The 26,550-nt window shown below is 36.8% G+C and overlaps 1 protein-coding gene across 1 annotated transcript in view; it reads right to left on the reverse strand.

Moving 5' to 3' along the window:
• The window catches only part of pik3c2b (phosphatidylinositol-4-phosphate 3-kinase, catalytic subunit type 2 beta), an 88,764-nt gene extending 69,886 nt beyond the window's left edge, over positions 1–18,878 (reverse strand). The window contains exons 1-4 of the mRNA XM_056467854.1: positions 18,631–18,878; positions 5,317–6,172; positions 3,275–3,375; positions 918–1,078 (exon numbers count right to left, since the gene is read on the reverse strand). Of these exons, the coding sequence (XP_056323829.1) occupies positions 918–1,078; positions 3,275–3,375; positions 5,317–6,084 (1,030 nt within the window). The 5' untranslated portion in view covers positions 6,085–6,172; positions 18,631–18,878. The remainder of the gene's footprint in view (positions 1–917; positions 1,079–3,274; positions 3,376–5,316; positions 6,173–18,630) is intronic.
• Positions 18,879–26,550: the final 7,672 nt, after the last annotated feature.

Consider the following 26,550-nt stretch of genomic DNA (forward strand, 5'->3'; position numbering starts at 1 on the left):
GGTCAAATTTAGATAAACAACCAATACATAAAATAAATGTAAATTATCAATCATCTGCGATACAGATATTGCATATACTATTATCACAATAACAATGATTTTGCAGCCCTATATTTAACTTATCATTTAAGTAAATTGTAAAACAAACAAACAAACTAAATCAGTTAACCACGTGATTACAATGTACATTAGCAAAGATTAATATTTCACATGAAACTATACTGTAAATATGTCTAAATGACCAGACTACCCAACTTTCAAGCTATGCTATACAGGCCTAAGAAAACATTTCCATGCCCTGTGGACTATTTTAAGATGACCTGCATCAATTTCACTAACATTTAGCAGAACTCACAGCTGCTTATGACACAAATGGGAACCCACGTTAGAATGGCACCAGAGTCCGCATTCATCGTACACTGGCAGGCTGCCATGATAAAGGGCATCTGTCAGGCAAATCATGCCAGAGCAGGAAAAACAAAAGAAAAAAAAAACTAAATGTAGTGAATAAATGAGAGCGAAAGCATGTTCATGACATATTTCTCAGCCCCTCTCTAATAACTCCACATGAGACCATATCTGTTGGTGTGTTAGCGAGTGTGCGTGTATGAGGGGGTTTGTGAGTGTTCCTCCAAGGCGAGTGAATGAAAAGCTGCCTCTTTTAATTGAGTACACAAAACAGATGGCTGGCAGAACGCCCATTCAGTGTAATGCTATTAAGAGAATTCAGGGTCTAGAGCCTCTCCAGTCTTTCCAATAAGATCCTGTGGCCCAATTCAAAACCTTCATGATGTGGGACAGAAAATATAACTCCACAATTGTGAAGTAAAAACAGCTCCACAATTATAATCAAGTAAAAACTGAAATAGCACACTATATGATCTGCGTTGTTAGATTCGAAATGATTGAATGCTTACCGTCGCACGAAAAGGTGAGCGGTTCTCTGAAGTGATCACTGTAAACGGTGACCTTTATGCTGACACCCAGGCCCTGCTGTAGTTCATCTTGTGCCACACAAGGGCTCCAAACAAAGCCTGAATTTTTGGAGTAGTCGTTGCATGGGTAAGCCGAACGCAGCCTGATAAAACAGTAAAGGTTATATATAAATGACTGAATAGACATTAATAATTAGTAACTTATTTATTATATTTGAAATTGCATTATTTTATTGTAACATTTTTAAAAGTGAATACAATAGACACTATGGGCTCTATTTTGACAATCCATGCGACAGTCCAAAGCGCAGGGCGCAAAAGCATTAAGGGAGTGTCAGAATCCACTTTTGCTATTTTAAGGACGAAAAAATCTGCTTTGCGCCGTGGCACATGGTCTAACAAGGTTGAGCTTATTCTCCTAATAAGTTATAGGTGTGTTTTGAGAATAAACCAATCAGAATCTCCCATTCCCTTTAAGAGTCAGTTGAGTCGCGCCATAGCATTTACATGGCGGACTTTGTAAGGGGAAAAACTGAACACTTCACTAGAGAGAAAACAGTTAAACAGAGCATCTACAGCGCCAGCAAGAGAGATGAGCCTCCTCATTATTTACTTTCACTCTCGTGGATAGGGAAACGTGTTGTACGCACATACATCCATTAGCCTATAAATAATTAATTTTGTTTGTTAAGCACAAAGATTTGTTTCAAAACTATTTCTAAATTCAGTTCTAATTTCCAGCAAATGAATAAATGAACAATAATAACGAAGTGTGGTCAAAAAAGTTATATCCAAATACACATGCTATGCCCCATATGGTCCAAAACCTGACAGGTGGGCAAATCTAAGCTTGTTTTTAAAAAACAAATATAAATATGGATATAATAAATAATACTGCTAATAATAATAATAACATAATACAAAAGCAAATTGTTATGAATAAACTGAATAAGCCCCCCGAGATGAAGGCATGAAAGTATGGTTTTTATATTTATGTAGGCTAGAAAAATTTTGGAATCATTTAATCCTTTAATTCTTTTTCATTTGTAAAGATATTTGCGTATTGCTGTATACCCTTTGTGTATTAAGCAATGTGTAAGCGAGGCGCACAAATAACGCGCACTGCGCTGGACCATAGATCTGCTTTGATCTGGTCAATTGAACAGTCTATTTTAGTTCCTCAAAATAGCAACGCGCCAGCAATGCGCCTTAACACACCTCCTTTTTTAGACCAGAACGCCTATAGCTGCACACATGAGCCCAAATGCATTTGCTATTTAAACAGCATGCCATTTAAATGTCAAAATGACTCTTGCGCCAAGCTGAAACTAGCAAACAACAATTGCGTTGCACCTTGTGCCGCATTGTGCCAGGTGTATGAAAGGGCCCTAAGGGTGCAACGGTTCAATCTACTGACGGTTCGGTATGCATCAGGGTTTTAGGGACATGGTTTTGGTATAGTACGGTATGTGCTTTGCTTAGAAAAAAAATGCCTACAGAACAATTCAAAGAACAATAAACATATTTATTCACACTTCACACTTATGACAGTAGATTTGCATGTTCTTGCATAAAGTAGGGCATTTTGAAAACTGTATATTCAAATAAAGTGCTTAAGAAAATAAAGAGAAAAAGCTTAAATTTCCCCTCTTTCTGTATTTCATCTCAACTCAACATCTTAACCAATTAATCAATTCAATTTTTCAATTCATCTTTATCTGTATAATTATACAGATAACAATCATCAACACATCTTAATTGAGCATATTTAGAGCATTGATTTCTTCTGTTTACAGTATGCTTGCATTACCGAGGCAACAACACATTTTTATTTATAATTTCTTTATGATTTTACTATAATTCCAGAGAGCTCAGTTTCACTTATAAGCACCATCGTAGTGAATTAAACTTAAGCAAAGAGAGAGCGTTCGGCTCTTCTCTCTTAATGCTGCGGGAGCAGTCAGTTGAGAAGAAAACTGTTCTTAGCAGACCGCAGGCAAACAGAGTGAACAGCGGGAGTGATCGGGTGTGGAAGAACACCCAGCAGGTGCGGGAGTGAAGTAACAGACCTGCTGTATGTCCGCATCCGTATGGAACGCTTCTGGGTCTGGACACGGACCTCGATCCACCTGTTAGTGACCACTGATCTAGGTAGGCGGAACTGCTTTGTTGCAGATGTTTTTTTAACAAATCAATATTAATAATGCCCACTCTAAACTGCGGATCACAGGGCGCACTGAACCATGGGAGGACAACGAGCCTATACGTTTTTTTTTTACAGAGAATCATTGCATCTCTAATAGACACTGTGAAGAAAAATACAAAACGTAGCAACTCACAAATCAAGTACATGACAGAAGGCCGCAACTTCTTCATCTCTCTCTTCAGACACCTGAAAGAGCTCATAACCAAAGCCATTTGGCCTAGACCCCAGAGACACCTATAAGGATTTAAAGATAAAAAAATTATAAATAAATACACTCATCATGAATTTAAATTAAACAAAACAGCTTAAAACAAAATTAGAGTACTAATAAAATTATATATTTATATATGCATACAAGCATTGATAAAACTGAGATGTTTTACCAGTGAGTTTAACAGAATTAAGGTACAGAAATTGAATTCTCAAACATAATGTGATAACACTGCATAATCTATGATGCGTGTGATCTCTCAATTATTCCCTTTTATTGGTAGATTGACATTAATAACATAGCAGGTATGTAAAGTTGCTGTCTTTTTAAGACCGAATACATAGATCCCATATAATGTCACTTCAGACATTCTGATTGTTTATGATGTTCACTGAAATGAAAAGTTTGAAGATCTTTGCTAATGTGTCCATTCGAGCATAAAAAGACAAAAAATAGATGCTTGAATATGCGCATGGACAGACAACAGTGCACAAATTTCGAAATTTGTGTCTTAACGCTTAATGACTCTATGTCCATTATAATAGACATCAAATGTCAAATTTTTTTGTTTCACCAAATTTAAAGCCGGCTGTCTATGATATTGGTCTTTTGTCATCTAATTAAATGGCAGTAAAGCTCTGCTTGTTGTTCTGTAATTGTTGTATATGCAACGTTAAGGAGAAGTATGGCAGCACTTTGTTCTAAACAAAGAAATTTCAATATTTTTATTTACATTTATTGATATGTTTGCCAATATTTGATTGATATACTGCATAGAAAAAAGGAGGACTGCATATACTAATTAAAATAAAAATTAAAAAAAGATTGAAGAATGGGCTCTATGCACAGCTAGAGTTTTAAAACCGATGATAAACTTCCAGTGAAAGCTTTATGTGACTATTTATAATTTCACAAGGTTGTTTTTACAGCATTGATGTTGTAATGTAATTACAATACATTCAGTTAAATGGACTTAAGCATTCATTTAGTAGTTCAAGCGTAAAACGATATGAAAGACCGTTGTAACCTCTAGCGCCGTCAGTAGCAACAGGCTACCGCAGAAATTCCATTGAAAACACTGGGGTAAAATAAACTCATATGTTAAAGACATGGCAGGGGGAAAATGGAATTTAATGCAGTGCTTCTTGTCCAATCTGAGACCCACTTTATATCGTATATCTAACAGCCAGTGAAGATCGCTGATTTTTAAAGAAATCAAATCTTAAACATGGAAAGACAGTTCACCGGAAGCCGCCAGGCTGCTTTGGCTGAAAATTAAAAGTCTGTGTGCATATAGCCCATTGCAAGCTTTAAATGAGCTAAATATGGCATTTAATATGTCTGTCTATTTTAATGCACAGTGGGTTCAGTCTGTAAAACAAAAACCTCAAACAAAGTTATTTAGGTTGGTTTTGCAGTACAACTGTGTTTTGACCTGATTCCCATTGAAATAGACACAAAATATGAAATGTCAATGAGTATTGACATTTTTATAATTTTTATTTGGTCTTATTTATGCAAGCCAAAGTCTCAAACTCAATTCCTGGAGGGCCGCAGCTCTGCATAGTTTAGCCCCAACCACCTCCGACTCACACCAGCTTAATAGTCTCTAGTAGTCTTGAACACCTTGATTAGTTGGATCAGCTGTGTTTGATTAGGGTTGGAGCAAAACTGCAGAGCTGCGGCCCTCCAGGAATGGAGCTTGAGACATATGTAAGCCTTAAGAACAGGAAAACTTATGAAACTTTGAACATAATTCAGGTCTGAAGGGGTTAACGAATACTTTAAATTGACTTAAAGATTTCAACTTGAAGAACTTAAAACATGTACACATAGATCATAGAACCAAAATCCATAATATAATATAACATAACATAACATAACATAAGATAACATAACATAACATTCCATCAACAACACTTCCCGGAAATTATTATTTTGTAATAAAGTCAACGAATCCTTACCGGATCTACAGATACTCTGCGCTGGCTTCTAGTGCTCTTCTGTGTGGGAAGATACGTGCGAGGAGGAACCTGAGGAGGAAGTGTATTACTACGAGCGACTGCTTTCCCTGATTTGTCTCCATTTGCTCTCCGACTTCTACCAGGAGACAGCCAATCCCCGTTTATCTTACTCAGGGAGTCATTGAGGTTATCGTAGTTCAGCGTGTCTCCGAAGGAAAGCTTGGGTTGGTCTACCTCAGGAGTGAACAAGTTGACATCCCGCGGTGCCGAGCTTCGATGGACAATGAACGGATCGTTTTGGGGGATGGGATTTCTGGGCGGTACCGGCGGGGGAGGCTCATCTAGAGTTGGAAGGCCTTTCGACAACATTTGCGATGTTCCTTCGAAATCACTTTCCCATTCGTCCAGGATATACCTCGGCTCCTTTGTGAATCCATGAGACTCGCCGCTGGATCGGGATAGGTTCGACACCCCGGGTTGAACGTGGTTGAGCATGGGGTCAGATCCGGAAACGCCCTGCTGCTGTAAGTTATTCCAAGAGGGACTGGGAACACGTCGAGGCAGAGACGACTCACTCCGTGAGGGCGATGATTTGCTGCTGTCCGGTGGAAGTGTATTTGATGAGCCCTTGTCCTGACGGTGACGGGCAAGGGCGTCATACTCCATTTGCAAGGCCTCCGCGAGGACCAGCTCCCTTTGGCTGAGGCCGAGCGATTCCAGACAGCCCCAGCGCTGCTCCCGGTCATTCTGAGTCTGCGCTGCCGACATGTTCCTGTGAGGGGCGCTGCAGTGCACAGGAGGAACACAGGAAGGAGCTTGAAAGGCACTACGAGTTGCACAACCACTTCATCAGGCTCTGTAAAGAGATAAGAGGGAAGCAATAAGGAACATGCTGCTGTTGTTGTATGCCAATGACAGAGATTACAACATCATGGCCCGGTATGCCTTCCACGTAGGGATCATTTATATAGGGAGGCTAGTAACCAAACAAACAACACGTAGCAGCCGACAAACAAATAAAGCCAGAGAAGCTGAGCGTGGGAATAACTTTGACCCTTCAATCATCTTGCACGTGTGTCTTGTTTGTTTAATTCATTGCATATTTAACGAACATAAAGACAAATCAAAATCAAAATAAAGGATGAATAATTTGATACAGTTAACAAACAAATATGAGCACCATCACTTAGCCCCTTCCTTCCTCTGGCTGGCTACTACCCGGAGCAGGTTTTTTAATTAATGACATTCACATTTTTCCTTAGTAACGTGACATAACACATTATACATAATATTTACATGGTTCCTATACCTCATGTTAAAGGCAGTGTAGGTGATTTCAGAGAAGCTAGAGGTTGCTAAAGCTAAAGAACCTGCCCACCCTGGGTATTCAAAGTACATGAACGCGCACAGGCAGTCACGGTGTTACTTTAGACCCGAGACTTGGAATGGCAAGACGAAAGGGAGATTACAACATGTCTCATTTACTAGTGAGAAAACATTACAGTTCAAAGTGCATACTACAGTAGCAACACAATAAGGGTGCGTGTACATCATTGTGTTTTATCCTGAGACACAGACATTTTTTCTGTTGTTTTTAACGAGCGTTGCATTTTTATAGGTAAGAAAAAAGTCAATGACTACAATTGGATGAGTATAACATTAATAATACCTAATAAAAGTACATGTGCCTGCTACATTCTGTGCTTCTGTGTGATTGCAATCAGGATGCATTAGAGCTGCACAATATATCATTTCAGCACTGATATGGCAATGTCACATGGCAAAGATATGCAATGTTGAGTTAACTTTGCAGTGAAATTTTTACATTTAAATATACAAAACCATAATGCATCCACTGCTTATTTCACTTTTCATCTTTGCTTTGTTGAATAAATATATGCTAGTAGTTTGTTTATTGCACGTTATGCATGATTCACTCCCATACAGAATCATCCCAGTCAATGAAAATTAATACATTTGGTAACACTTTAGGGACCAAGTCTTACTATGAACTTGTTGCTTATTAGCATGCATGTTATTGAGATATTGGCTGCTTATTAGTACTTATAAAGCACATGTTTTGTATGATCTTATTCTACATCCCTAATCTATCCCAATATTAAAACTACCATAATAACTATTAAAAAGAAGCAAATTAGGAGTTTATTAAAGCAAAAATCAAAATGGTTTGCCAGGAGCGAGAACTGAACCTTAAAATAAAGTGTGACCAAAGTCTTTCCAAGTACAATATAACAAAGTATATCGCCATATTTGTCACAGAAAAACAAAATATCGCATTGTCATATTTTACCAATATCGGATCAAATATATTGTTAATTCACCAAAAATTTTAATTGTGTTATTAATTAGTATAAGCAAATTAATTACAAAAGCACAGTTGCAACTGAGGTAATATGACAGAGTAGGGCTGTGCGATTAATTGATATCAAATTGCAATTTGAAACGTAACGATTAGCTAAGCGCAAAGAGGCTGCAATATAAAAATATATTATTTAACTTCCCCAGCTCAGAGCGAATGCATAACTGCCTTCTGTGTGTGACAGTCTTACTAGCCAACTGAGTGAGCACACTTTTATTCTGCCCAATCAGAATTCTGCAACTGAACTATGTGAAACGCCAACAATAAAAAAATTAAACAAAAAAAACAGGAAAGTGCGAACGAGTGGGGTGATGGCGTCTGCTGCTTTAGAAGCATTAATAGACAAATTAATATCAAAGAAAAACAGCACATCAGTAATATGGGAATATCTTGGTTTTAAAGTCACAGACACGAAACAAAACCAGGTCATTTTTTAAGAGCTGTCGCTGAATTGTTGCCACAGCATGAGGAAAAACAACAACCAGAACCTAAAAAAGCTCCACAGGCGGCTATTTGAGGAGCGTCTTGCTAAAAAGCAGGGGCGTAGATTTAGCATAGACAGTCCAAACCAATATCCACCAACTATTAAAATGTCCCCACCAATAATTCAATTAACTTAAATAAAAAACAATTTTAAAAAAAGTGTCAATATTAACCCAGACATGTCGAAAGGGTTAAATCTACTCTCTCATCGAGTGGCAGCGCCCCGTAATGCATATGAACACTGTGATTGGCTGTAACTTTCCCTGCTGTTATGTGAGAGGATGTAGCTGCGTTCAGATGTAGCAGCGCCAAAACAGTGTAGCAGTGTGAGGTGTATGTGGACATATTTGTTTCTGGCAATTATGTGAACAAATATGTTTCTGGCATATATGGGAATATAAATGTTTCGGACATACAGTATACGGGACATATAAGTGTTTTACATACTGCATATGAGCATATATGTTTGACATATGTGATATTTATGTAGGGAACATATGTTTCTGACATATTTGGCCATATGTTTCTGACATATAGTATTTGGGACATATATGTGTTTTACATATATGGAGATATAGGTTTCTGGCATATTATGTGGTCATGTTTCAGACATATTTGGGACACATGTTTCTGGCATATATGTGGACATGTTTCTGACATATGACATAAACGTGTCCCAAATATATGTGGGCATATACGTTTCTAACACATTTGGGACATTTATTTGTTATACATATAAAAGCCATATGGGTTTCTAGCAGTTGTCAGAATTATTAGCCCCCCCCACTAATTTTTTTTTTTTCTTCTTTTTTTAAAATATTTCCCAAATGATGTTTAACAGAGCAAGGAAATTTTCACAGCATGTCTGATAATTTTTTTCTTCTGGAGAAAGTCTTACTTGTTTTATTTCGGCTAGAATAAAAGCAGTTTTAATTTTTTTTTAAACACTATTTTAACAAGGACAATGTATTAGCCTCTTTAAGCTATACATTTTTTCGATAGTCTACAGAACAAACCATAGTTATACAATAACTTGCCTAATTATCCTCTCCTTCCTAGTTAACCTAACTAACCTCGTTAAGCATTTAAATGTCACAGCTGTATAGAAGTGTCTTGAAAAATATCTAGTCAAATATTATTTACTCTCATCATGGCAAAGATAAAATAAATCAGTTATTAGAAATGAGTTATTAAAACTATTATGTTTAGAAATGTGTTGAAAAAAATCTTCTCTCCACTAAAAATTGGGGGAAAAAAAATAAACGGGGGCTAACAATTCTGACTTCAATTGTATGTGGAAATATATATTTTTTGACATATATAGAACATACGTTTCTGGCATATATGTGGACATATATTTTTCTAACATATGGGACGTATACGTTTCTGGCATATATGTGGACATATGTTTCTGACATATGTGCTATACATGTAGGGCATATATACGTTTCTGACATATATGGGACATATACGTTTCTGGAATATATTTGGACATATATGTGCTATACATATAGGGGATATATATGTTTTTGTCATATATGGGACATGTTTCTGGCATTTATGCAGATATATATATGTGTTTTTGACATATATGTGTTCTGACATGTATATGATTCTGACATATATGTGGACATATAGGTTTCCGACATATGTGTGGACATATAGGTTTCCGACATATGTGTGGACATATAGGTTTCCGACATATGTGTGGACATATAGGTTTCCGACATGTGTGCGCACATATAGGTTTCCGTCATATGTGTGGACATATAGGTTTCCGACATATGTGTGCACATATAGGTTTCCGACATATGTGTGCACATATAGGTTTCCGACATATGTGTGCACATATAGGTTTCCGACATATGTGTGCACATATAGGTTTCCGACATATGTGTGCACATATAGGTTTCCGTCATATGTGTGGACATATAGGTTTCATATAGCTTAACCTTTAAGTACTATATTACATGGCACTGTTAAACGAAGACTGTCAACTAATGAAGATGGATGATATTAGCTTCTAGTTTAGAATGCATATCAAAATAAAAGTCCTGATTCCAATATAGGAAAAAATTGTTTGTCTTTGCTGTAAACTAGTAGATCACTATAGAACATTCTAGTAAACAAAAAGTAGTTTGAGAATTGTAAAAAAAATAAATAAATAAATCAAGATAATATAGGAATGAACCCATGCGCATTATGAAAGTGGATAGATTTGATTAAGATTTGATTTTACATGAGTGTTAGTTGAAGGCATAAGTATGGACAATGTAAAAACACAGGAAAGCAGCACGAACAAACATACGATGTTTTTAAAATCTCAAACATCAGACAATATGGCACACATACACCAAGCATGTCTTATAACTAAAAACGGCTAAGTGAATGATTAATTACATAATGACAAAACCATTTAACTAACGAACCCCATGAACTATACATAGATCAAAGAGCCACATGTTCAGTCACAGATGCTAAACATGTTCAGAGGAGCGCACATGTGTGATGCTGATTTTGATTGTGTTTGGCTCGATCATCTGACTCACATTGTCTTCGCTTGCTCAGCAAAAGACTGAGCCAAGCAGATCTGTCTCTTTCAGCACAGTCATCAGCAACAGTGCAGGTTGTTCTGCAGCACGACAGTTCCTCCGCATTAGGGGGAGGGAAGTGGTTCTCTCTACTGCACGGAGACTGATGTGCCATATTAAGAGGCCTGTTCCTGTGGAGTCACAGCTGGACAGACGCTAAGCTTCGAATTTAAATCGACCTGAAGACCTGCTGAGTGCTGCTCAAATGGGTTTAGTGTTCGATCAGCCTCGCTACACATGTGGCGTGACACAGCTGCCATTCCACGGACATGCACAAACCATTGGGTTTAATGGTCATCTAGGCATAAACAATTCTAAATGAGTTCAGCTGGAAAGGTCTAAGGTCAGACTGTTTTTCTGGAAGGATGGTAACTGTTACGACGTGAAAAAATAGCAGAGAAGTCCTAGACTCTAATGTCGTTAAAAAGTGGTATACAACGTAGTTTAAAATTAAATAGGCCATGGCTCAGCAAAGAGGTTTAAAATGACAGTGCACACAAAAATGAAGCCTGTACTGAGTAATAACGGAATTTGGCATGATGCTCGCATATAATGTTTTTCAATTATCTTTGTTTGCATTAGCCAAGTGTCATGTGCTTTACCGTGATGGTGTTTGGTGGATGTGTGAATGACACTGTGGAGCTGCTATATATTAATGCTTATTTCCAGCTTGTGGAAAAGCTGTTAGCGATGAGCTCGGATTCATCATGTGGTTGTGTTCGACAATACAGATGAACAGATATCACTTCAGAATTGTATATGAACATTGTATTAGCTAATGAAGTCAATTTAACTTTACTTTGAGTTCAATTGATTTAAAAATATACAATAATAATAATAATAATAATAATAATAATAAACTAAATTTTCAGCAACCACAGCTGTTGTTTTGATTAACTATATTTTTTGAACAGGGTGTCTTTATTCATTCATAAGCATGTCATTCCAAACCTGTACATTTTTTTTGTTGTTGAAAGCAATAAATATAAAATTAAAACAAACTAAGGCCCAATCCCAATTCTATTTTTGTATTCACATCATTTCATATTCATCCATGTAAACACATGAAAACAACATTAACATTATACCAGATACTGTAAAAAGGTAATTCCAGCCACTAGACTTTTTTGACTGGGTATTCGAGCGTCAGAGTGACAGAATGTTGTGGGACTGCTATACAGGAGTTATTATATAGCATAATGGTTTTTGTTTTAGCGTTTTTTTTTTAAAGCAGTAAACACACCATAATGAATGTATTAAAAAATATGCTTGTTTGTTGTAATTTGTGCATCCATGCTATCGTTGGTGATGGTGTATTTGGTCCTGAAAAATCTCAGTTGCAAGGGCTATCTAGCCCTTCCCCTTAGTCCCATGCCTTCAAGCTAAAAAGAATTGGGACAACCCAACATCTTCACGTGAACACGCAACAAGGCACAGATAAGGGAAAGGGCTAAGAGGATGAATTGGGATTGGGCCTAAGGGCCTACTCACACTATGCTCTCCAAACTATGCCCAGGCCTATTTCCTGGATCGTTTGAGAAGTGCGAGTGCTCTGAGTTGGGCTCAGGCACGGTTCAGTTGGCCGGCCCAGGCCCGGTTGGAAGAGGTGTGCCAGAGCTTAGTTTACTTGGGCTTTGGTGCGGTACGCTTGTAGTATGAGCGCAAAGCGTGCCTGAAACTGAAGACGAGATGTGATTTTTACGGGACTGTTTCATGTGTTTAAATCATTCTTACTGTTCAATGAACGCAAATTTTCGTAGTTTATTAAAGACGCAAACCCTTTGCTGCACGACAGCTGCACCTTTAGCAAACCTCCTAATTCCTGCAGAATGAGGACTTATGGATGTTTATGAGCGTCAAAAGTGGCTGCTCTGTTCGGTGAAATATTTGACTGCGTGTCACTGCATCTCAAACGACTAAAACAATATAACGACATAAAGGAATATACACTGTGCTAAGCAAGAGCACGTCTTAAACTGAACAGAGCATCATCGATGACTTAAGCATGCTCAGGCTCAAATGCAATATGAGTGCGGGCCGACAGGAGGGGGGACAAGCGTGCTTCGGCCCGGTTCAAGGTAACTGTACATAGTGTGAGTAATGCTTTAAGTCCACAACAAAAATTACTGGACTCCAATAGGTTTTACTGACAATTTGTTTACTCAACGATGCACTAAAAACAGAAAAAATATATTCTCTACAGATTGCAAAGTTAAAAAAATATGACTCCTGGTTAGACACAGTTATCACAAATTCTGTTTTTTTTTTATTTTACATTGATCCAATAACAGTATCACTTCCAAAAAAAAACAGCAGTTTTCAAATTTTTGTAATTTCAGGCTACAAAAAAAGACATTTTCTATCTATTTTCAAACAATCTTCAGTCTAAACTAAACTTACAAAAAATTGGCATCTTTGGATCATTTTAAGACAATCACTCAGCAAATAGTGGGTGATTCTAGGATTTGTAGTGTTCTTAATGTGTAATTTGTCCTGTAAAGTCTGTAAAGAGATTATTATTCTCAGAGAGTCTTTCTGATAGAAGCAAAGACCATAGAATACACAAGACGTGTCACTCGTATAGTTTTGAATCCGCCTACTAGAACAAGAGCCAATCATCGATTGCTATTAACTGACGATTCTCTGGGGGAGAAGCTCGGACCAGATGTGTGCTTTTATAATTTGGTGGTCAACAAACACACTGGAATCTAAGCTAATACTTGATTCACAGACATAAAAAATATATCCACATAAGGCTTGAAATCTGTGCTTTTAAATGAACCAAGCGCACTTAAAAAAGTTTTTTGGTTTTGTAATCTGTATGAAATAAACGCGAGGTACAGTTCATCCTGTCAAACACACATCACATGACAGCAACATCTGAAAAGCCCCACAAACATTTAAACAGAGTCGCTGTCGTTTCTGGAGGAGATTCACCAAAGACCAAGTTGTAGATAACTTCAGAAGACCAGCGTGGTCTGACGAAGCATTATTCAGAGGATGATAATGTGTAACACGGCCATAAATGAGGTTGGTATCGTGATCTTGTTCTTTCGAGTGTGCATGCGCATTAACTCGGGCAACCTGAAAATATGTTAATTTTGTTTGATTTGGACGTTCAAAAATGAAACTTATGAGACGATTGTGGTTTAATTCTATTGGTGGTTACAAATACGTAATGTAATCGTAAGCTTGGCCAACAGTTTTGAAGAATTTGATGTTTTCCCATTCAGATAGAATTCCTGAGCATACTGCCCGAGAGGTGTTTCAAAGATGGTCACTGGGTGAAATGACTTGCCTTAAGGAGACTTTGTTAAAAGTTAAATGAAAAAATCTTCTATTGTGTTCCACAAAATAAATAAAGTAATTTTGTATTGGAATGACATGAAAGAGAGTAAATGATAACAGAGTTTAGATTTTTGGGTAAATGATCCCTTTAAGTGCCTGACCATTGTGACCTGCCGTTTCCTCTGAAACTTGACAACAGTGGCAGGGGGTCTGTTTCTCCGCCCACAAAAACAACTGTAGGAAACTCTGACACCCGACACCAGAAGAGTGGCACCAGAACAAAGATAGAAGAGGAAGCAAAATGGCATCTGTCTGACATATATTTTTGGACTGATATTTTTATTTTATCTGAATAAAATAAAGCATACAAAATGCGTTTTCCAGATAAACAGAAGAAAAAGAAGCATTTAGACCTTCCATCAGCAAATCATCCAGGCAGTCACTTGTTTAACTTCTGAGATGATCGTGTGCATATGGAGATCCGGGTAAACAACGATGACTCACACATTGCACGGTTTTAAAACCAAGTGTGATATGGTGCAGGTTTACACCAACTTGCTTTCACTTTCAGTATGTATTTTAACACATTGAAAGTGAAAATGTTGCTTGAAGTGACACCACAATCAATAGGATTTGAGATTGTAAGTTGCCATTTTGTTGATCAAATCATGTCGGTGACACTAAATACAGGTATAAATGTAATCTAAAAGATTTTAAGTCAAACGAGCCAATACCCAGGTCCCTACGATGTTCTGATGTGGAGATATTGCTGTTTTTAAATGGTTGCTAGGTCAACCTCTTTTGTTGCTATGGGGAAAATTGAGCTTATTGATGATACATGAAAGCTTCTTGCCAATATGAGTGATATAAATCAACCCTGATGTCTCTATAACAGTAAAAACCTGACTTGGACATTAGGTAAAAATGGCTTGCCATATTTTATTGAAAATATAATGCTTAATAAGTGTGAAAGTGATACATGCAAATGGTGTTCCATATCAGTAAAAAACAATCCCATATTTGAGAAAAATAATGCTTAAAAATATTTATTGGAAAACTATAAGTCTGATAAATCTGAAAAGATAAAATTACAAAATCTAATGAAGAACACAGCTTTTGGACAATTTTGGGGCATGTATAATTTTTTATATGCCCGGATTATTAAAATGTAATATTTAACATTTTTATACAAAAAATGATAAGTTTGATCAGCATGAGGATATATATAGCAACAATCTTGAATGCAGAAGGCACATTTTGACCAAATTTGGGCCTTGTAACATGAATGGCCTATGAGGAGATACATTTGATTTCGAGGACAGAGTAGTATAACAGCATGTTGGCTTTCTCAAGCCAACATAAAAATAGCATTCTTATATTATTTTCAGCCCTTTGGTGAAATAGGTTTGTGAATGTTCTATTTCATGTTTTAAATTAATGTGGTGTTAATTAATTTCATGCTACAGACTAGAGTGACATGATTTCAATTGGCAAAACATGTTTCAACAGCATAAATACAGTTTTAGGAACTGTACTCCTCAGAAAGAATGAGTTAAATATTTTAACTTGAATTAGATAATCAATAAAACATTTTAAGTGCTTTCAATGCTTGAACATTTACTCACTTGTAACTGTAAAATATCCACTGACAAATTTACATTATAGCTGTTTTTTTTTGTGCAAGTCAATTCCAGAAGATTGTTTCGCAACATCAGGTCAAAATCCCACAATACACCCACCCGTAGACACTCCCTAATCAGAAAGTAGTCAAAAATGAACAACAAAATAGACGGATTAAACTTCCTTCACTACATGTTATCTGATCAACCGAAACCCATTTTAATAGCAGGTGTAAACAAGGCCTCAGATTAACCATGCCTGCTTGGCTGGGATGTGGTGTTAGAGTCAGTTCTGGGCCAACGAAGGATGTAAATAACCTCATGCGACGCTTCTGAAAAACCAGATGTGTTTGTAAACAGCATTCTCAGGCACCAGCAGATGGACCGCACATCTCCTTCAAGACATTCCCAGGACCATCGGCCTCCCGTGGGCTTCCTATGCAGAGTCTCATGACTGAGCTTTGGCCGGAGGGGTGCAGTAAAACTGGAGGGGTGGCAAGGAGGGTGGATCTGCATTGTTTCACAGGGACCCCAGGCCAGCCAGATACAGGCCCCCGGAATCAATGCCCTGCTGGGATATAATCCCATTCAATCAGGGGTGGCTCCCAGATTGGCTGAACAAAGGACAGGGAGGAGTGAGGGCAGCGGCGTCACGTGAGGCAGGGCCGACTCAGACACGTTCACACGGCTCGGGAAGCCAAAGACAAAGAGACCGCTGTCATCCCTGTCCCCCATGTACACCCCTCCCCCAAAACACCCACCCAACAACAAATATCACACGGCTCCCTCCATGCCCAGGGTGTTCGCTTATGCTGGCTCCAGCTGATCGAGGCTTGTGCGCCTTATGCTGAGGTCTTCCATCATCAATACGCCGCTCTTCCTGTGGCGTTCCCACCCTAATATTGCCTTAAAGACTTCAAGTCGACTCTACTTTGGATCTGACAGACAGATGGTGGTGAGTTTGCCCACATTCAGCCAATGAGGTAACACTCAGCCTCTACGGCATCTGCTGGGAAAGTCAGCGATGGCATTTGACAAATAGAAAACAAACTTTTAATAAAGTAGAACTAACTGGTAACACCTGACCTCCAATTTTGAGAAATGGAAACGGGGTTGATGAAAAGGCCAAACTCTCAAGCCTTAAAACTCACAGGAAAGTGATTCAAGCAAACACATGGCACATGGTCTGACTGACCTGTTGCGAAGAAGACATCTAGGGTCTGATTTATACAACTTCGTGTAGAAACTTTCCTAAAAGTGCCAGAATCAGGTATAAGACGATAACCGTTTTCAAGCTATACCATGGTTTGGAAAAGTCAAGGTTTTAAAACCGTCAAAATCTATAGCTATACCATTCCTACAGTATATACATATTTAATGACAACAGTATCTCCACCAGAAAAGATTTCTAAAGATGCCGTTTTAAATTGTAAAGAAATCTGTGTTTTTGAAACTAATGAACACATCAGAAGTCAACGATTCATATGACATCCTGACATGTTTACTGCTCCAAAATATTTTAAATGTGTCTCAACATAAAATAATTTGTGTTCAATGGGGGAAAGTTTTAGCTTTTTGCCCAGACATTTAAAAGAATATATATTTAGAACAGTAATCCTAATACTGTGAAAATATGATATTAATATCCAAGGTTATCATACCGTCAGAATCTTATACCGGCCCATGCCTAGCCAGAAAACATTTTTAATTATGTATTAATGATTATGGATGATGTGACGATTTAAAGTTGTTCAATTAAGTCAACATTTAAGGTAAATATGTTTGGAGATTACTTACAGCTGCGCACATTCTGCTGTTCAGTTTGTTTTTATAGATCACAACCTTTAAGTGGGAAGAGGCGTACACACATTTTAACCCATTTTATGCCACATTTATAAATAAGACCCCTGGACTTTAAAGTTCAGGCACCACAATTCTACCTGGTTATACGCAGTTTGAACAGATGAATATAAAACATTGATAACTTTTTTTTTTTTTTTCCCCAACCCCGTCTGACAGGTCTTAGGTGTGTAGGTGGTTCTAGAGAAACAACATGTGCATATTTTGCACAATCAAAGACCTAAAACCGGCCAAAGACTGATTCCAGAAAGCTTAAATGAAGAATCCAGATTAAAATAAAAGTCTATGATTATGTAGAAAAATATATAAGTATTTTGTTGTAATACAACATAAAGCTTGCAATTCTGATGATAAGATTCATCCAAAAAGTCTCCATCATTAAGTGTAAACACAGAGAGAAGTCTTATTTTTCCTAGCGTCAAAAGATAAATGTCAGCGTGCATAAGTGAATGTTAATGACAAAATGATGTTTACTATATTACTTTATTTACTATCCATATAGATAGATAGATGGATAGATAGATAGATAAACTACAAAATATATGCAATATCACTGCAAAGGAACAGACTATCATGCTGTAAGCTACTTTTTACAGCACCCACAGCCAATAGTTTGCAAATGACTTAATATTTAAAACAATACTTAATTCCTGTAGTGACATTGAAAGATTAAATTAACTAAATAAAACAGAAATCTTACCAAACTTAAATGTTTCCTCTGTTTTCACACTTTATCCATGTATGGCTCAGTCTCCAACTAACGCTACATTTCTTTATTTTTTTTTTATTTGTTCTCAGAAGCCCAAACTTGTGAAGTCTATATCAAGAAAAGCTTGTCTAAAACCAAAACAGGCGATAAAATAATCAAGAACGGCAGCGGTCAAACACCTCTAAATGCTCCAGGCAGCTGTTAAATGTTAGATATTTAGAGCAGCACTCGAGTGTTTGGTTCTCAGCTCTGGTGAAGCTCAATCCAACACAAAGATTTGAACAAAATTTACAGCCACTGCGCAAAAACAGCTGGTCGTATCTAAACAAGAGGCGTTTGTATGAGCGCTCAGTGTGATAGTAAATGAAAGAGCACATCACATACCGTGTGCACGGCCTCTCCAGCGCCTGTGTCATAATAGTGCTGCTCGCCGATTATCAGCTTCTCGATCGTTGTTTTTTGATAGATCGCGATCGGGCGCTCGTTTCCGGTGTCCGGTGGCAAAAGATCGTGCAATGATCAGGGCCAAATCACAAACGCGTCTCTGTTAATCCACACGAGACGCATGATCTTTCCTCCTTCTCTCGCTGTGTGTCTGAACGGGTTGTTTGATTGGCGACTTGCACTGTGGATTTCGGCTTCAAAGCGCACAGCGCCCAGTTCTCATTGGAGAATGTGTGAAGTCAGAAGATTGATATTGAGAGGAGCAACAGCGGACTCTAGAGGATGATGTTGGTAACTGCGTCCCATCGTGCCTGACATCATGCACTGCAGTGGAAACGTAGCAACTTTTGTTTCTGATAAAACCAAAAAAGAAAAAAATTATTATAAATTACTATTCATATGTATAATATAAATATAGGCCCTATCGACTTAATTTTGGTGATATGAGAAACATTAATTAATCATTGTTTCATTATTTTATATAATGTCGTAATTTTTGACACATTGACTACCATATGTATACGGTTAACGACACATACTGTAGTTAAACTATATAGAGTAGCAAAAACTATAGTGAATTTGTTGTTACTGTGGTTTAAGTACTATAATCATGTTTTTTTAATTATCTGTAGTAAATTCTTGGTTAATGTTTGGTTGTGCAGATATATTCAAAATGTTCAAAGTAAAACTCAAAAATAAGAGCAGATATAAACATCTAAAAACTGTTTCTAAATAAAAAAAATACCCCCAGAAAAAGTCAACAAGCTGTCAGCTAACTGGTCAGCAAAAGAGCTTGACACAGACCAGCCAAACATTACTTAGCCTAAAGTAAACAACCACAACATTTATCTAGAGTACTTAAGCTAAATAACAAAACGGACTGATGTTGTATACTAAACGCTGAAAAAGAGAAAACATTAGCTGAATACAGCACCTAAATAGACAATCCCTGACTAAATGCAGGCCTAATTGAGAAAAATCCCTTGTGAAAATTACAAAGCTATTACTACAAATGAAACCACCCCAAAATACACATGGTTATTGTAGGAAATCCATGTTAGCCACACATTAACCATGGTTTTGCTACACTATTTTTTTCGTGGCTTTGTACACTAACTGAATGTGACACAAGTTGTAATGTTCTAAAAAGCTTATCATTTGTGTGCGTGCGTGCTTATGTGTGTGTGTGTGTCCTGCAATGGGCTCATAGATAGGACTAGCATAACCCCAGTGGGCTGCCAGCGCAGGGCATTGAGAGACTGCTCACTAGCAAAATTGTTGTCCCCTTAGTGCTGGCCCCTATGGGCAGCCCTCAGGAAGCCCTGACTAGGCTCACACAGTAATTTTGCTTGATGGCGGCAGGTGTTTATCATCAATTTTCAGAAACACTCAGTTAGCTTACTTATCACATTAACTTCATCAATGCATCTGTGTTTTTGAATCTGTTTCAATCATCGATAAAACATTTTTAGAGGGTGTAAAGCTGATGAAAACCTTGAAATTCCAACCTTTTGGCTGATTAAATGCTAACTCAACAAAGGTCTGCTATTTGGGGTTCAGCCTCAACCCCAGGTAATTGTTTAAAATAGTTCAGATTTTAGTTGTATGAGAGGTTTGGAAGTGTTAACAGAATGACACAAAATTAACTGTAGTAAGAAAGGTGTATTCACAAACAACTCAATAAACCAAGAATCTCAATCTGTTGAAAGCATATAATTCAATGCGCCATACCCTAAAAGCAGTTCAAAAATCAAGCTAGCCTATGCTGTAAACGTTTGACAAACAACAAGCTTGCAAGATTATTCTAGAAAGGTAAGTACGGATGAAGGAATCTCTACAATCCAGAAATGTTGGGAAGCTGTTAGTAGCCCTGAGTGGTCTTCCTCCATACTGTTCTAAAGACATAAGCTGTGTCTCAAATGGCACACTATAAACTATGCATTTATGCACTATGTTCTTATGCACTTACACACTCAACAGCACAGTACATGTATGCAGTGTCGTCCCAAATGGAACACTAATTTCCGTTTCCCTGATGGCATTTGACAGTTGCCAAATCAGTGAAATAAATGACCAAACTATTAAATAATACTTGCCATGAGTATAACCGCATTCACCATCGGGAGGCGCTATAATCACTCTCGTAGGAGAATTTTGCTTTCACCATCCAAAATAAATAAAGTTATCCAACATGTGCGCCCGACAGCTCCGCCCCTTCCGCAACGTGAGCAAACCTGCTTTCCTTGAGTGTGTGAAGTCATTACACACTTCATTTTACCGGCTGAATGAGTGCATCACCCGGGTAATTAAAGTGAACTTATTATTTTTAGAGTTTTCAGTGTGAACGCACTACTTACACTATTTATACTACAAAATGGCGTAGAATAGTGCATAAGTATGCGATTTGGGACACATCTATACACACACTAGAATGTTAAGAGAAATAAAATGGACTGACAGTATGGTAAAACATGTCTCTCACGTGACAGTGTCATTCATATACAAGACTTCCATGCCACAAATCAGGGAAGGGACCATTTCAGATCTTCAAACTTAAAAGTGGATCCTGCCCATCTTGGGCCAGTGTGGGCCTACATTGAAAAAAAATATTCATTTATTTCGTTAACTTTTTTTAAGGTAAGTGGTTGCAAACAATTTATATGGGCTAAATTTAAACAAACAAATTAAATTTAGTAATGTTCAACTTTGAGTGGTTAGCACTGTCGCCTCACAGTAAGAAGGTCACTGGTTTGAGTCCCGGCTGGGTCAGTTGGCATTTCTGTGTGGAGTTTGCATGTTCTTCCGGTGTTAGCGTGGGTTTCCTCCGGGTGCTCTGGTTTCCCAGTACTGGATTGCAGCTGGAAGGGCATCCGCTGTGTAAAACATATGCTGGATAAGTTGGCGATTCATTCCTCTGTGGCGACCCCTGATGAATAAAGGGACTAAGTTGAAGGAAAATAAATGAATGAATGAATGAATGAATTCACCTTAATTTGTTAACTTGTGACCTTAAAAAAATTTAGTAAATGCAATGAATATTTTGTCGATGTTTAGTGAGGCCTGTGAGCTAGGTGTAGGCTGCCCATTCAGGGCAAACACCAATGCCTCCACATTTAGCCATTAATCAAAGTCTCAAGGGCTCTGAGCTCACAGCCTGCTGTGGGCCTAAATGTAGGCTGTTCACTAGTGTGGGCTGCTCATATACAGAGCCCGCTGTGCAGCTGTGGGCAATACCTGGGCTAGCATGCACCGGACCTGTTTAGATTTGGTTTGGGCTTGCTGTAGCCAGCGTAGTGCCTGCAAAGAGCCAGCATGGGCCCTGAACGACCATGTTTGCTGTGTGTGTGTATTCCATCTCTTATCAAAATCATTGATGGATTCATTATTGTTAAAACGTGAGACAAACGCAAGTCATACATTCCACATGTATGGTGTTAGTTTTCTCAGATGAAATTGTGGCGCCATCTTTTGGTAAGCACCCGTGATCAACACCAGAAATTTTTAGCTCAAGTTACTAAAATGATTAGAAGTTATGTTATTTAGACAAATCTAAAATAATCTAAAATATAAATACTGGATTAAAAGTTGAAATAAAATGATTTGCCTTTTAAATATATAATTTTAAGATCTAAAATTATTAAAACTCATTATTAGAAAATTAAAAATTATATTATATAAAAAATATTTAAAAAGCAGAAATATTTATAAATCTAAAACTAATAACAAAAATAACCAGAACATAAGCTATGACTAAAATGAACTTCTACTGTGGTGTTAACAACACGTAATAAAGTAAGCTGTTACTAAATATTTTACTACAAATATTTTAGATTTTAAACCAAAACTGTGTTGTTTCACATTGCAGTATAATAATGCCATCATTAGACTTAAGAACAGCGGTGTTAAACTCGGTCCTGATGGGCGGTGTCCTGCTGAGTTTAGCACCAACTTGTTTTAACACACCTGCCAGGAAGTTTCTAGTATATCAAGAGATTTAGTTGGTTCAGGTGTGTTTGATTAGGGTTGGAGCTAAACTCTCCAGGACAACCCTGAGTTTGGACACACCTGGTTTAGAACAATACTGTGGTGACTACCAACATAATCTGTGTCGTCATATTTTGAATTAAAAAAAAAAACCATATTATAAGACCATTAAATAACCAGTCCAAAACCTTGTTGCCATGTACTATTTGTATTTATTTATTCAAAATAAGCTGCAGACATCCTGTAATGCTCTTTGTGTCCACTAGAGGCAGTATTGATGCACACTTAAGAGTACACGTGTTCAGTGCATCAACAGGGAACAGCACACAAGTTTGACCTGCATTGTGTGACCTTGGCACTAAACATGGTAAATCACTGACAGCAGTTTTACTTTGTATTCCAAAAACACCACAGTGAAGTTTGTCAGCGCATGGCAAATCTGTATATAATGTGGGAAGGCAACGCAAGCCTTTGTCTTCAAGGTTTAGTATGCAGGATTGACTTTCACAAACTGAGGAGCCTGGAACAAACTGGCTGAATACGAGATTAGATTTCCAGCTTCCAGTATATCAGCCCATGGGTAAACTTTAAACTCCTTGGAGACATTTCTTCTGCTAAGTTTGAATCATATTGGTGTCTCAGATGTGTGTTTTGATGGTCCACCACAGCAGGGTCTAAATTAAATCAAAAGGGGTGTTTTAAAGTATATTATATATAGTAAGTCCGATGTTTTGACCAGAACAGCTCATGATAACATGTTTAAATGTTTTCCGGTTGTTTGATTTGCTGTATATTAACTTCATATTTGTAAGATCTCAAACTGAAGTTGCTTATGTGCATTTGAAGAATGCATAATGCAACAAACATCTTCAAATAATCACGCTTGTTATAAGAATGATTTATGAATTAGAGAAGCCAATTTAAAATGAAAAGTGAAAGCTTGGTGGTTTTGAAAAATTTTACAGTTGTGATTTATTATAAATAATTGTATGAATTATAAATAAGGAATTTGGAAATATATTGCAATAAGGAAAAGTGAGTCTTACTTTAATAAATAAACAAATAGTACTTTTTATCATTTTTATTTTTTAGATTTAATCCCACCTGCAGCTTGACTCTGCTTTTATAATCATCTTTGTAGCTAAAAGTGTTTGTATAAATATCCATAAGCAGATTATCCCTATATTGTCATAGTGTTTCTATTAAATTGTGTCTGCAGCCTACTTTTCTTCTGCTTGTAATACTCTTCAATGGAGATATGTGTTCAAGGGGATGTGTTGTGTGGCTCTGTTCATGTATAGGGCTACATGTGCTGCTGAACTGGGCCAGTGTCACTATATTGCAATGGATGATGTAAAGCTCACTATTAAAGAGCACTTTGTGTTTGGAACAGAAGGCCATTGATGAAGAATGAGTGTGTTTCAGCATATCATGATAAAGATATTGTTTTGAATAATCAAGAGTCTAATGTCCCTCATAGGTTGGGTATTTGTTTGTTTGTTTGTTTATTTATTTATTTATTTATTTATTTATAATATGATATATATATATATATATATATATATATATATATATATATATATATATATATATATATATATATATATACATTATTTAAATACATTATATAAATACATTATTTAAAAGTAAAACCTGCGTTTATTTGATAATAAATAAATAAAAAAAACTGTATATCTTTGGATATACAGCTGAAGTCAGAATTATTAGCCCCTCTAAATTATTAGCTCCCTGTTTATTTTTTTCCCCAATTTCTGTTTAATGGAGAGAAGATTTTTTTAAACAAATTTCTAAACATAATAGTTTTAACGACTCATTTAAATAACGCAACTAATAACATTTGACTGGATATTTTTCAAGGCACTTCTATACAGATTAAAGTGACATTTAAAGGCTTAACTAGGTTAATTAGGTTAACTAGGCAGGTTAGGGTAATTAGGCAAGTTATTGTATAATGATGGTTTGTTCTGTAGACTATCTAAAAAATATAGCTTAAGGGGGCTAATAATTTTGACCTTAAAATGTTTTTTTTTTTTATTTAAAACTGCTTTTATTCTAGCCAAAATAAAACAAGACTTTCTCCAGAAGAAAAAATATTATCAGACATACTGTGAAAATTTCCTTGCTCTGTTAAACATTATTTAGGAAATATTTTAATTTAAAGGGGTATTAATAATTCTGACTTCAACTGTATTCTGATTTTTTTTTTTCATAAATTTATATTCGTGTATAAACAGTTGAAGCAATATTTTTGTGAAAATATTTTTTTGTATTTTTTTGGTGAATTGAAAACTCAGGAATAGTAATTTAAACAGATTTTGCATTAGTAACAGAATTCCTTATTGTCACTGTTAGTGTATATACAATTGAAGTCAAAATTATTAGTCCTCCTGTGATTTTGTTTCTTTCTTTTTATAACATTTACCAAATGATGTTTAACAAATCAAGGCTTTTTTCACAGTATGTCCGACAATAATTTTATTTCTGGAAAAAGTCTTATTTGCTTTACTTCTGCTTGAACAAAAGCTGTTTTAATTTTTTTTTCTAAACAATTTTAAGGACAATATTATTAATCCCCTTCAGCAATATATTTTGACTGTCTACAGAAAAGGCGACACGGTGGCGCAGGTTGCTGATTCGAACCCCAGCTGAGTCAGTTGGTATTTCTGTGTGAAGTTTGCATGTTCTCCCCGTGTTCGCGTGGGTTTCCACCGGGTGCTCCGTTTTCCCCCACAGCCGAAAGACATGCAGTATAATTGAATAAGCTAAATTGGCTGTAGTGTATAAATGTGAATGCAAGAGTGTATTAGTGTTTCCCAGTGATGGGTTGCAGCTGGAAGGGCATCCACTGTTCAAAACATATGGTGGATAAGTTGGCAGTTCATTCCCCTGTGGCAACCCCTGATTAATAAAGGGACTAAGCTGAAAAGAAAATGACTGTCTACAGAAAAAACATAATTATACAATGATTTGCCTAATTACCCTAACTCGCCAAAATAACCTAATTAACCTAGTTAAGCCTTTAAATAGCACTTTAAGCCAAATACTAATGTCTTGAAAATATCTACTAAAATATTATTTACTGTCATCATAGCAAAGATAAAAGAAATCAGTTATTAGAAATGAGTTTAAAACTATTTGATTAAAACTGTTATGTTTAGAAATGTGTTGAAAAAAAAATCTTTTTGTTAAACAGAAATTGGGGAAAAATATACAAAGGGGCTAATACTTCAGGAGGGTTTATTTTTGTAACTTTAACTGTATATAATGCATCACTGATTAATAAAATAATATTTACATTTTTTTTTTGAAGAAGAAGAAGAAATGTAGCAGTGCATTTTGTTTTAGTATCAGATGAAATGTTTAATTTGTGTAACCAGTAATCAGCACCAGATTACAAACACACATTTGGGTTTACATGCACTGCACATGTAAGACTTTAAGTCCTATTTGTAGCTATAATCCTGTCAAAAATATTAGGCTACTATAAAAATAAAGCAGCCTATAATCCATTTGCCTGTATCAAAATACTGTGTATGTGACCCTATATGATTTAATTTGCTATGTTTTCTATTTTATGTATTTTTTTTTATAAAAAGTGTTTTATTTTATCTTAATCCACGTTGTGTGTTTTTGCTCGTAACATTACATTTAAGGTATTTTTTGTATTATGAATACATGCATACATCACGTGGGGTTACTCTGACGCTTTTCTTTGTATGACGTTATTGAAGTGCAGCACGAATGCAGATGATCGGAACACCTGTCCGGCTGGAGGAGTCGGGGGCGCGCCCGCAGGAGCGAGCTTCGGGAAGCGAGCGCGCGCTCTGCTGGAAGGGACGCACAGGCAGACAGAGC

The sequence above is a fragment of the Danio aesculapii genome, chromosome 11, assembly GCF_903798145.1.
Source record: "Danio aesculapii chromosome 11, fDanAes4.1, whole genome shotgun sequence".
NCBI lineage: Eukaryota > Metazoa > Chordata > Actinopteri > Cypriniformes > Danionidae > Danio > Danio aesculapii.